The sequence below is a fragment of the Electrona antarctica genome (assembly GCF_951216825.1).
Source record: "Electrona antarctica genome assembly, chromosome: 4".
NCBI classification, from domain to species: Eukaryota; Metazoa; Chordata; class Actinopteri; order Myctophiformes; family Myctophidae; genus Electrona; species Electrona antarctica.
In genome coordinates this window covers 24,585,940-24,599,597 of record NC_136809.1, presented here as the reverse complement: position 1 = coordinate 24,599,597, position 13,658 = coordinate 24,585,940, and the positions used below count along the sequence as shown (strand labels likewise).

Sequence of the window (13,658 nt, the reverse complement as noted above, 5' to 3'; positions counted from 1 at the left end):
GTGGGACCCAAAAGAATGAGCATGGTTACTATGGTCACTGACATTACGTCAGACCACAGCTGATCAGGCTATATAAGACCTTGCACCACTCAGTTCACACGGGTGTGATTTTTAAATAGCTAAAGCATAACATAATGCTAACACCAAAAGGGGTTCCCGCCCAAAATGGGTTCATTCTACATTTCATCTATGCATGCTATATTTATTCGATATTTTATCTGTACAGTACATAGCTCAATTTTATAATTTCTCTCGTTACATCTGCCCGTTTCTCTCAGGAAAGGTCAGATGGAAAAAAAGAAGCGATGAGAGGGACAGAAAGTGAGAGCGCACTGATATAGAAATATGTACAGAAAGAAGATACAGTGATGAGGAGAGAAAGATGAGATAAGGGTTCAAAAACTGGTGCCTGTTTTCAGGGAGCAAATTACCACAGCACGCGCACACGCACACACACACACACACACGCACACAAATACTTACAGCCAGTGTCTTTGAGTCTGTTGATGGCATTGGAGAGGAGGCGGACGCAGCCCAGGAAACCAGCGCCTTGTTTCTTATGGATTTTTTTATGGTTCCACACACTGATGGTGATAGAGTCTGACTTCCCTATGTAGCTGAAAGCACAAACGAGAGAGAAAGTGAGTTTCACAAGGTACAGTAGCTGGTGTGTGTGTGTGTGTGTGTGTGTGTGTGTGTGTGTGTGTGTGTGTGTGGGAACAAAAGTAAATCATTATGCTTTTATGTCCCATGAATGATGGGTCACATTGACTTTAAAACACTTTTTGTGTGTGCGCGCGCATGCGCGCGTGTGCGTGCACAGCAATGGTGGCACGGTGGAACGTCGGTGGACGCCAACTTTGCTTGTTCTTTAACATCTAACAACCGCACCCGTTCTAACTACGATCGTTAATGTAGTGGGTGCAGCTTTTGGAACTTCTGCAATTCCTGTGGCGGTGGCTGTGTGTCAGGATATCACGCCAAGATGTACTCAACGGCGTAGTCTACCGGCGACCACGCTGCCTGACAGCCCCTCCCGTGAACAGGTGCCGGGAGGAGAGGCAGTGGACCCGGTGACTTCCCTGCGGTGTGTCGGTCCGCCATCGGGGCAGCGGTGTGTGGACCTCCAGGCCCATGAGAGCGGCTGTGGAGTTGAGGAGGGCGCAGCGTCACCGGGAGAGACCCGGTGAGTCGGTGACTTTCCTACGGCGTATACGTCCGCTGTCGGAGCAGACGCGGAGGACGCCGCGTGTTGTCACCGGGCGGCGGTGTGAAACTGCTGGCTCTGTTTTCTCTGATTGTCCGGCCTGGGACATGTCGACAGACAGTTGTGGGAGCGTTTCGAACTCTCGACAGCTTGGAGTGTCCAGAGGATGAGGCAGAAGGACTTGCGAGGTGTTGTACTGTTCCTGTTGTACTGTCTATGCCACCATATGAGACTAAGCCTAGTCCTGAGCACCGTTGTGTGAACGAATATGGCTATTAGAGACACTGCTGAGTGACATTCTTGCTGTATCATGATTCCAAGACATGTATGTCATAAGCTTGTGATTGTAACATAACTGCACCCATAATGTTTGTGTCCTTGTGCATTTCCCTTTGTGTGGACTAAATTCTTAAAATGTGTGTGTGTTTGTGAGAGAGGCAAGAATCAATTGAAATGGAACCCATGGTCTAATAAAAGCAATATTACACGGTTCTTTACAGTCATTAATGCAAGTCTGTGAAGGCTGCGATGCTGCAGGAACTCGTCTGCAATTGCAATTTCGCAACAGTTACCCTTAAAACTAAGATATTCGCTAAAAATCAGAAAAGACAGATGTAGCCACTACGGCTACATCTGTCATTAAAAAAATACGATACAAATGTCCCAAGAGCCCAGGCGGTGGCGTAACCGTCTGGGCACCCGACTGGTAATCCAGTCGCAGTGTGCCGCGGGTTCGACTCCCGAGCCCGACACGGCCTTTACTGCATGTCTTCCCCCATCTCTCTCCCGTTTCCTGTCAGCCTACTGTCTGTCCCTTCAAAAACCAATAAAAGGCGTAAGCCGCAAAAAAATATCTTTAAAAAAGAAAAAAAAAAAAAAAAAAATGTCCCAAGAAACTCGCTAGCCTATAGCAACACAGTCGGCATAGAGATTTCTATGTTTTTATTAGGCGTTCCTATACAGTCGTTTAAAGCACAGCTAGAAGGCTGTTTCAACCGTCAATCAGATTGCTTCCCCCGAAACGACCTGTTGTATAATGTCAGTTTATGTAGGGGTCCATGATGAAAAATATTGAAAACCTTACCACTGTTGATCTTTGGGTTAACTTTGATCAACTTTAACTTTGATCAACTTAACTCTGATCAACTTTGACGATCAGAGGCTGTGCCGTAGTAGCTATAGGGACCAGATTTAGACAAACTTTGAAGGAACATTGTAGTTATCCATCTTACTAACTTTGGCAGTTCAGCCTGCCACGGAGACTGCATTTAACACATGGTTAAAGTTTGAATTGTTATTTATGTTGCAGAGTGATATTTGTTATTTTGACTTGATGTATATTGTGTGGTGCTTGATTGATTGATTGTTGACTCCATTGTAGGGAGCAACTACCAACTGTGGGTTTGCGTAGGGGACATGCCAACATTCGTTTTGGGTAGAGTACTCTGGTTATAATTAATTCTATTATATGTGTATATAGAGTACTATGTGACACTTTAAATGTGTGTATTGAGAAATGTAATGTCCCTGGACATAGTGAATTTAACTGGTGTAATTGTGGATTCAATTCAGGTTTGGTATGGCCCAGTTGGAGGGCTTAGCCGGAGACCTGCCGTTGCAAATCAGTCAACGTAGGACTATGGAGGTGCAAGGACCTGGGAGCCAATCTATCCAGTAATATTTGTAGATAGCTTTGTTCATTTTTGTGTAGAAGGGTGAATAAAGTAAAACACTTCTCTGCAACAGGTACTCTCCTTTTCAGTATTTTCCAGTTTGTTCTACCTGTGCCTTTCGGCAACATGACCCACACTAGGTCAAAGTGTGACAGTAACCAATGTAGAGAACATAAATAGGGATATTAAGGACCAATGCTTTTTGCACAGTTTGGACACATGCCACAGTTTGTCGACTCAGACAGGATATTACAGTAGTCAGACTGGGAGGATATTAACATAAAACACGATATAATATGACATCTGTTCACCTTTCACAATGGTTTTCTGGCCTAGAGGAAAAATGCAATGCTGTATCCGACAGTCACAAAAATATACAGCGCAATATATAACACACACGCACATACGCACGCACGAACGCACACACGCACACACACAGCTTTTTTATGCCAAAATATGCAAACACAGATGCCAAATTGAACTTGTTTTGCATTTCTGACAAGCACGGAATACACACCGCGACTGTGGTGCAGATTTTCAGACTGTGTAATGTGGCAGATTAGCTGATCCCAAAGTGAGCGTGTGCGTGTGTGTTTATATGTGTGTGTTGATATGTGCGGCTGAATCTAGTCTAGCCGTGGTTGAAGAACAGAGGAAGTCCCCGTATTCTGCTCCACCACGTCTCAATTCTAGACAGCACAGTAAGCGCACGCGCACACACACACACACACACACACACACACACACACTAGGGCTGCAACTAACGATTATTTTCATAATCGATTCATCGGGCGATTATTTAAACGATGAATCGATTAATCGGATTATGGCACCTTTTTGCAATTACCTTTAAAATGTTGCTTCAAGTTATTGTAGGCATGTTGTAACTAACAATAAAGACAATACAAATGAATACTCCTTCAAAATCTATATTTTACCCCCTTTTTTTAATCCATTCCTTGTACTTGTAATGATACTGTAATCTGTAATGTTGACCATGTATATTCTTTCCATTTCTATCTCTGGGACCCCAATTTATTATTATTTTATTTCTATTGTAAAATCAATGTCAATTTTGAGAGTCCATTTGGTTCCATTTTTGCACTCTCTGTTACAGACCCTTTAGGGTCCACATGGTTTACTTGCTAACTATCTATAATTTAGCTGAAACTCCCACTATGAGAACGACTGTCCTACAGTGCAGACACACACACACACACACACACACACACACCAGCATGCTAGCTGATAGAGGAAACCGTTCTTATTTAGCCATATTAGCATGTTCTCTAGGCTCTAGTATCACTTATTGCCAAAGTTAAACAGCACTGAACAACTGATCATTGTTAAGCAAAACGTTCTGCTTTTGCCCTGTGCCCACTTCAATGCGCTGCTGAGTAACACAGGTGGAACAAATTGAGGAGCTAACGAGCTACACTGCTAGTGCTCCGTAGCCTGCCTGCAAGCAGCTCACAGATTCAGACTTTGGGGAGCATTTTTGGTCATACGACAAAAAATATGGACAGTGGCAGTGCTCACAAATACCATGTTTTGGGACCTGTTTGGGGCATTTTGCAACCTGTTGATGACGTTGATGAGCTCACAGATCAGCTGTTTTTGCGGAGCTCATCGCAGCCACAGAGCCACTTGACGCTCTCTCTCTCTCTGTGTGTGTGTGTGTGTGTGTGTGTGGGAGACTGAAGTTGGGAGAGAGAGAGAGGGGTAGATGCGGAGCGCTCAGGTCACGTTCAAGACAATCTCGTGTTGTTTATACCGAGCCTAGTGCCATTACTGAACGGTAAAAAGAAAGCAGCTTTACGTTAGATTTTAATGTTGGAAAACACCCGCGATTAAATCGATAATCAAATTCGTTGGCAACGAATTTAATTATCGATTTTTATCGATTTAATCGATTCGTTGTTGCAGCCTTAAAACACACACACACACACACACACACACACACACACACACACACACACACACACACACACACACACACACACACACACACACACACACACACACACACACACACACACACACACACACACACACACCCTCCAGTAAGTGCACGCACCCCCCCCTCCCATACATACATACAACATACATAGTGCACAGCAATACTCACAGGGCACACACAAAATCACATTCTCACACATGCTAGCCCGCCTGCCTGCCCGCCAGCCCAGCACGCATGCACAATTACAGCCTACCTGGCTGCACTATCAAATCTTTAGCTCTGATAGTGTACAAATACGCCCATTTCGTGCACTTCTCAGAGGTAATTTTACACTAAGGATTTTACTGTGTGTGATGTCAAGCTTGGCATTATGTTGTATATCATTCGTGAGGAGAGGGGTTTCCCTACAACATGCATCAAAACAGATGCACAGCCTATGAAAGCCAAGGGGTAGAAGTTGACAGGGCTTTGGCTTCATGTCATGTGTACAACATTCAGAAGTTGTGGAACTACATGCCATATATATATATATATATACACACACACACAGTCACACACACACATACAATATATATATATTAGGCATGTAACGATTCACTCAACTCACGATATGATTTGTATCACGATACGATTTTTCACAATATTTTAAACAAAAAATATTTTCCAGGAAAATGCCCCAAAAAAAATCTTCTTTTTTTTATAATTTATCTTCCCCTCCGAGCTTTTTCACATTTTGTATTTAACTGCATTGCAAAAGTAGCATTACTTTTGACAGTGCAGAAACATAACCTTGATGTATTAATGAGCATCAACGACCATCACCTGGGCACAGTCACAGACACACAGCTCCCCTCTGCAGTACTCTACTAAAGTGACTGCATGAGTCCGTCTCATTTCTGTAAAATTACTTAATTTCTGTGCAACAACTGTAAACATGCTTTCTTGTTTAGAACCTTAACATGTTAAAAAAAAAAGCTTTCTTTGATGGCATCTTAGGATAGAGTAGATCTATTTGACAGTGCATTTCCTTCCTTGATGTATTAATGAGCATCAACGACCATCACCTGGGCAGTCACAGGCACACACCGCTCCCCTCTACAGTGCTCTACTACTGAAAGTGACTGCATGGAGTCAGTTTCATTTCTCTCCAAAAGCACTTGAATATGATGGAATATGATTAAAGCTCACATTTCATATCTCTCACACACCATAATCCACTAGCCCCCCTAAAAACAAAACAAATCGATTAATATCGTTGGGAATATAGATATATATCGTTACATGACACACACACACACACACACACACACACACACACACACACACACACACACACACACACACACACACACACACACACACACACACACACACACACACACACACACACACACACACACACACACACACACACACACACACACACACACACACACACACACGTAATCTGGCAACACTATCTGATTGGACTTCAGAACAGGAAACGTAAAAACGATCAAGGCCTGAGAGTATGAAAGAGGACGCTTTCCCAAAGTCAGAAATCTGTGAGGTCATGCAACATCTGAAGCTCTTCCATAGACAATGAATGGGCTATTCATTTTGTGAATCCAGAAGTATTTTTTAAATCATTGAATGGCCTTATTCCATAATAGTATATTGACCCTTCAACCCATAAAATATCCTCATGGGTGCTCTCACAGACACCTGCAGTTGTTAATTAATAGCCTAGTTTAGTCATTATACTGTAATGTCAGAGCTGGAGCTGCTCCTCAGAGAATGCATTGGGATAGATGCCAGTTCATCTGTGCACTGTGTGCAGTCCAGTTTATTCACTGGTTGGAGTTGTTGTGCTCAGTTTACTAGCATTTGGTGTTTGTAAAAATCATTTTGATACTATATCTTCTTACTTGACTAACTATGTATATTAACCATTAAACCCTATATACTTCATTGTACGACAAAAGGGGGAGAAATAATTGAAGATATGTTAATTTTGTCGATCATGACACGAAGGGCATCTCTGATAATAAAATCACACACTGTCTGGAACTTGCAAAAAATGTTGCTCTTTATTAAGTCAACGTTTCGGTGTTAGACCCTCATCAGGACAGACATGTATGTATGTGTATGTAATGACATTCCCTAAGTAGGGACGCACAATGTCTGCCATTATCTACAAACAAACAGAGGCATGTATACAATATCCATAGTGAATATATTTCAAAGTAAATAAATAAAATCAATAAATACAGTAGAATGGAAGGTTACACTTGGTTAGACATTGAAATTGAATAACAAGTGAAACAGTTCAGGGCCAAATACAATTCCTCTCCTTTTCTCACCCTTACAAATCAAAGAATCTATGAATGTGGTTGTCAGCGCATAATTATCACTAGAACACAGTAGCTTGGAAGATAATATAATCATATTATTCCTCAAGGCTAAGCCAGGCAAGTCCAATTAATGTTGCAAACATGAGCAATCCTGATGCCAACAGTGTTCTCAAGAAGATTATTCGTTTACTATTTCTAAAAGAGGTTGGTGCTGGTCATTAACCTTTATTTTCACGAGGAAAACATCTCGGAAATTAAACATTTGTTTTCCGAGTTTATCAACAATTTAGGCATTTAGCAGACGCTCTTAAAAAAACGTCTCAGAAATTAAACATTTGTTTTCCGAGAATTTACCAACAATTTAGGCATTTAGCAGACGCTCTTAATCCAGAGCCATTTACAGTACGCAACAACAAGTAGCCTCGGAAACCGACGTTTTTATTTCCAGGGAGGAAAAAAAAAGTCTGGGACCGAGTCCACTTCAAATCGGCATAGAGTAGGACAAACATCGCTCACTCTCTGCTGATTTCTGATCTGCACCGTTGTTAAATTGACGCACACACACACACTCCTCTCTCTCTCTCTGTCGCTCGAATTAATTAGTCTCATGTCGCGCAGCTGCGTCTAGATTCTCCCGGCGGATCTTGCCGGGAGCTGCCTATGCCATAGAAAGCATAGGTGGACCCCAGGCTAAACAACAAGTAACACTTGTTGTTTAGCTTACTTTTGATTGCCATACCGTTGATTGCTTTGAAGGCCAGCATCAGAGTTTTGTACTCTGTGCGGGCAGCAATCCTCACTCACAAAAGCGCACATGCATTGACAGTCTACAGAGATCACTTGCATCGCATCGATGTTGTTGATCACCTATTTTTGTATTTTCCTGGAAAATGTTCATAACTACATGCCCAAAATAGGGGTGCCCGGTTGGAAGTCATTAAAACAAACACAACCATGGCTTTCTCACCTTCAGCACCATATGATACAAACACAGAGCACTGCATTCTCCAACAATTCATTTAGTTTTGCAAGAACCTGCTCTTCCTTATAAAGAATGGTTGGCAACTCTAGTTGGTTTACCAGCAACATCTTGAATGCATTAGCATGCAGTGGAGTGAATCTCACACACACACACACACACACACACACACACACACACACACACACACACACACACACACACACACACACACACACACACACACACACACACACACACACACACACACACACACACACACACACACACACACACACACACACACACACACACACACACACACACACACACACACACACACACACACATAACAATCTTCTCATCCCACAGAGGCAAACTGATTAAAGTACAGGACACAGTTACAATCCTGTGCCTAATTTAAGCATATGCATTGTCACATGAAGTTATGGAGGTCAGATCTTAACGTCCCTTTTGAGAGATCTCATTTCTTACTTAGCTATGATTAAACAACTACCGGTACCATATAATACATTTATTTAGACAGCAACACAGAGATGCCTGCTGTACTTTTGTATTTCTCATGAAATCAACGTTACTAATGTTTACTAAGATAGAGAAAATATAATTATGTCTCGTAATCTCAGACTTGATCTGGTCTTTTATGAGGACCATTTTGTAATTTCAGACGCGCAGATGCATCAGCTGTTGTGCTGGGGAGTTTGTCTTTCATGTGGTGTCTTGTTTTTCCATGTGCTGCGGTGTCTCTCTGAGGACACTGAATCATCTCCCTTCACAGTGTGAATGTGATGCGATAACTAGGCCAGTGTGATGATGCAGCGACATGTGCGTTGTTGTGCAAACCGTCTCTCACAGAGGGAAAGGAGAAATGAGAGAGCACCCCCAGACAATGACTGAATGTCTGAGGTTGAGAGGACAGGTAGAAAGCAACGCCATTTCCTCATACAAAATGATTAAGCAAGAAACAAGAATGACACAGTCATTATTATACCAGCTTGAGCCAAGCTAAAAACCTTGAAAAGAACTGTTATCGTTACGATAGTCTAGTTGAATAGAAACTATGCAGCCGCAATGAGGCTCTCTGTCAGGATTGTTAACTATGACATTGTGCATTTTCCAAAACTCAGTCACACCCCATATATGGTCATGCCTCGTGACATCACGTGATGTCATCAATATTAAGCCCATATATGGAGATCCCTGATGTCATCAATATTGGCCAGCAACTCTACATCTCACATCAAACCTCAAACCCTTAGATCTCCATATATGGAGCTGACCTGTTCTGACATCCATATGTTGATCCTTCCCCATCCATCCTTCCTCTTCGATGTCTCCCTTTTGACTGATAGGATACCTGTCCATTTAAACTCTAGACGGGCCTGCCCAAAGTTATCGAAAACGAGATGACGCATCTCAAGGGGATATCCTTTCTCAATAAACGTTCATATATTAGTGCAGCCGTGCCCGGCAGCCGGCGAAAACTAGAGTTCTCAACAGGCCTGAAAATTAAGGCCTAGCCCTACCTGGGCCCTCATCAAACCCTGTACACTCAACACACTGCCCCCGCTGCCACCCTTAGATCTCCATATATGGAGCTGACCTGTTCTGACATTCCATATGTTGCATGTTGTGTTCAGTTGAGAAACGAGTTGAGAAACCTTGTCTCCTGGTTTAACCTTGCAGTTATACAGAGCTCCATCTTAGCCCATATCACTTGCACTAGCCTCAACGACCTTACAGGCGTGTGCAAAAGCTAAACTTATGTAGACATAGCACTCTATAGTGTATACTCATACATGTAGCTAGGGATGTCCCGATCACGTTTTTTCCCAATTTCGATCATTTGTATCTGTCGATGCCGACATTTCCTGATCCGATATTTATATTTTTATAGAACAGTACACTTATGTCACATCACAGTAGTACAATATCCAAAATCACAGACAATATCCAGTCTAATATCATGAGATGGAATGGATATAATATTGATACTAGGGATGTGCCGACCACATTTTTTTGCTCCCGATCCGATTCCGATCATTTGAAAATGACGTGATTGGCCCGATTTCCGATCACGTGATTGGATCAGGCAGGACAACCCTACTCATAGCCTTACTGTACATATTTTCTACGGTTCTTATCTTCCTTATGACTATTTTTTATGTATTTGATATATTGCCATACGTTGTTCTTGCTTACTGTAAGTCGCTCTGGATTCAGACTCGCACACACAGAGAGCACTTCCCAACACCCTTCTTCTAGCATACACTGACACATGCTAAAACAGGTCAATGTACTGTACTATGGTATTGTAAGCAGCAGCAGGTTTCCAGATGAAGGGAGGTCAAAGGCGGGTGCATGTCATCGCCATACCTGAAACCTAATACTCCCCTTGGTTCGGTGGGATTCCCTTTTGACTGAGTAGCATATACTGTAGGTAATAGTGTTGCGTATATCTATTCTATGTCCGAGCATAGACATGGTTACGCCCCGCCTGCCTCTGATTGGCCTACAGACACTGCCGGCCTTACCAGACTTTCCCCCGAGGTAGATAGCTATATGCTGGATAGTCTGCCGTGAGGTTACTCCGTGGTGGGAAATAAATAATACAAGTATGATATAATACAATAGAATAACAGCTTGGCACGCGCGACAGTAACTTTCATGTTTTGTAGACGAGGCAAACTAATATATTGTTTTATGCTGTTTATTTGTGTACAGTGTAAACTTGAAACATTATTGTACTGTAAAAAGGTCTCTTTTCCCTTGATCTTTATCTTTTTTAGTATACCAGTAATAGTATTAGTTTACTATAATTAGATTAATACACGATAATCAACACTAACACTTTAATTTAGAACACACCCAAATCAAATCATACAAATATGTGTTCAATCAATCATTCAATCAAAGCAAACGGCATAAACAATATTAGCCTCTTCTACAAAAATAAAAGTTACAAGTTACTGTTGCGCGTGTCATTCTCTTCCCACCACGGAGTAACCTCGCGTCTCGGATGGAGGAAAGTCTGGTGAGACCAGCGGTATTCTGTAGTGTCGGTAGGCCAATCAGAGGCAGGCGGGGCGTTACCATGTCTATGCTCAGACGTAGAATAGATATACGCAATAGTGTTACGTCTGATCTGTCCACTCTCTGGATACAAGTTGCATGTTAATGCAGGATATGCATTGCTGGGGCCAGAGTGACTTACATTGGGTGGGACGGTTACAGGGACAGGGCTTAAGGACATTTGACAAACAGGCCCAGATTAACAATGGAACTTAGTGGCGTTTAAGCGCTACGGCCCGCAGCCTGCAGGGCCCTGTGTGCAATACTATTTCAAATAGGTACAGCTGTTGCTTCCGTCGAAACCGGATTCATAGGTCACCGATTTCAATGTAACGCAACGCCCGCTAGTGTTTTTTGTCGTCCAACAGTTTCTTAACCACTCGGTGGGAGCCTGGGAGAAGACTTGAAAATAACAGATGTGGGTGTGTGCGTGTGTGCGTGCGTGCGTGCGTGCGTGTGTGTGACTGTGTGCGAGCGTGTGTGTGTGTGTGTGTGTGTGCGTGTGCGTGCGTGCATGCGTGACTGACGTGCATAAGAATTTAAATCATAGAAATTACATTTGAGCTGAACTCTTGAGAGAGAGAGTTGCTGTTACAATTGGAGTCGAAAGGAAAAAAGATTTGGACTACAGGCACATAACTGAATGTTTGGCATTCCGGTCGCATTTCTCTGCATTGTTAACCATTGTTCTCACAATCTGCCTGTCTAGCTGCAAACAAAAAATGTAGCTTAATGAAAAGGGAGAAGGGAAACATACAAGAATGCAACTAGCAGAGATCCTCACTCTCACAGTACCAGTGAATATAATGGTTTAGTGATACATGCCTAACGTGTATTAAGGTTAAGGTTTTCATTAAGGTTTTGTCTGATTATCCATTGCGAATTCAGTGATAAGCCATTAAGACCTGAGGCCGAAAAAATAAATAAATAGAAGATGTACAAGCTGACAGTGCAGCCTGAAATTACAGGCTTTGAGCTTATAAATGTGCTATTTTTTGTTTAGCTAAGGAAATGAGAAAGTAATAAAATAAATAAATGTTGTACCGCATTTTGGGACTTGGTGAGCAAGGTGTCATAGATGGGTAGCATATGTTGTCGATTTTCATCCTACCAATATTGTTCAGGGCATGAATTATGCAGCCTGTGTGCCCAGGCCTTAGGGGGACAGTGAGAGAGCTGCCAACTAGTACCAACACATTTTCATTATGGATTGGCCTATAGCAGAGCCCCAGACCCCTTGCAGTGTTATTTCACAACACAACACACCACCTCTATCTCAGACTGAAGGATGGACTTGTGTGGAAAGCTGGCCATCTGCCAACAGTCTGTTTGCAGTGCACTGCAGGGATGTTCAGACTGTAAAGTACCGGTGTGCCATGCAGTGTATGTAGACCAGGGCCAGAGGGCATTTGATTTAAGCCACACAACAGTGTCAGTGCTACAAGCTGAGTTGTTCAGGAACATACCCTCCAAATGGTTGGTGATGGGCGGTGCAGAGGGATATGCTCAAATACTTCTTGCTATCATAACTACATATGTGACCAGATTTGACTGAGAGACTGCCATCGCACAAATTACAGCTTTTCACCAGAGGAGAACCACTTTTTTTTTTTCAAAATTAGTTAATAGCACAGGCAGACACTTCACATACTAGAGCATGTCTGAAATAAGTGTCAGAGCTGAAATCGACATGTAAATATGAAATAAATGCCCAAACATATAGCTAGGTGTAATGTTAGAGACCACAGAAGTGAACCTTTCAAGCCTGTTTTCTCAACTCACTGTTTTCTGCAAGACATTACTCTATACGCCATATCTCCAAAACTGGTGGGTCAAACTGAACAACCAATGTCAATTTGAAGCTATGATTCCCTGCTTTCATATGACATGAAAAAACTAAAATCCAAAAAAATCCAATGGCAGTCCCTCAGTCAAATTTAGTCACATATAGTATAGCCTCCATATCAAAACTCATGCATCTCGGCCGGGCCGGCCCAGCGATCCGGGCACCTAGGCTGCTAATCCTGACAGCGTGTCGCGGGTTCGACTCATTGATCCCGACAACCTTTGCTGCTTGTCACCCCCCCCCCCATTTCCTGTCACCATACTGTACAACACTATCCAATAAAGCCCAAAAAGAAAACAAAAAACAAAAAGAAAACTCATGCATCTCCTGAACAGGCAGGTGTCAGTGGCCCAAAGGTCAGGAGACCATCTCCTGTTTCCTAAGGCTTAAACATGAGGCAGCTCTAAGTACAAGTACTCCCCCTAGACATGGCGCTAGTATGTCGCAGGGACTATTCAACCCTTGATGCTGAGTGCCAAGAGGGGTGGCATCCTATATGTAGAATCAGCAACGCGTCGTGCGTTTGCATTCCTACGGTAGACCAATAGTAATTGCCATCAAACTTAAGTCATGGGTCTGGACTGTGAA

General features: G+C 42.7%; 1 protein-coding gene across 2 annotated transcripts in view; it reads right to left on the bottom strand.

The window, feature by feature from the left end:
* The window catches only part of LOC306922290 (E3 ubiquitin-protein ligase SMURF2-like), a 97,926-nt gene that overhangs the window by 43,106 nt on the left and 41,162 nt on the right, over nucleotides 1–13,658 (bottom strand). For both annotated transcript variants that reach the window (XM_079499774.1, XM_079499775.1), the window contains exon 4: nucleotides 484–617. In XM_079499774.1, the coding sequence (XP_079355900.1) occupies nucleotides 484–617 (134 nt within the window). The remainder of the gene's footprint in view (nucleotides 1–483; nucleotides 618–13,658) is intronic.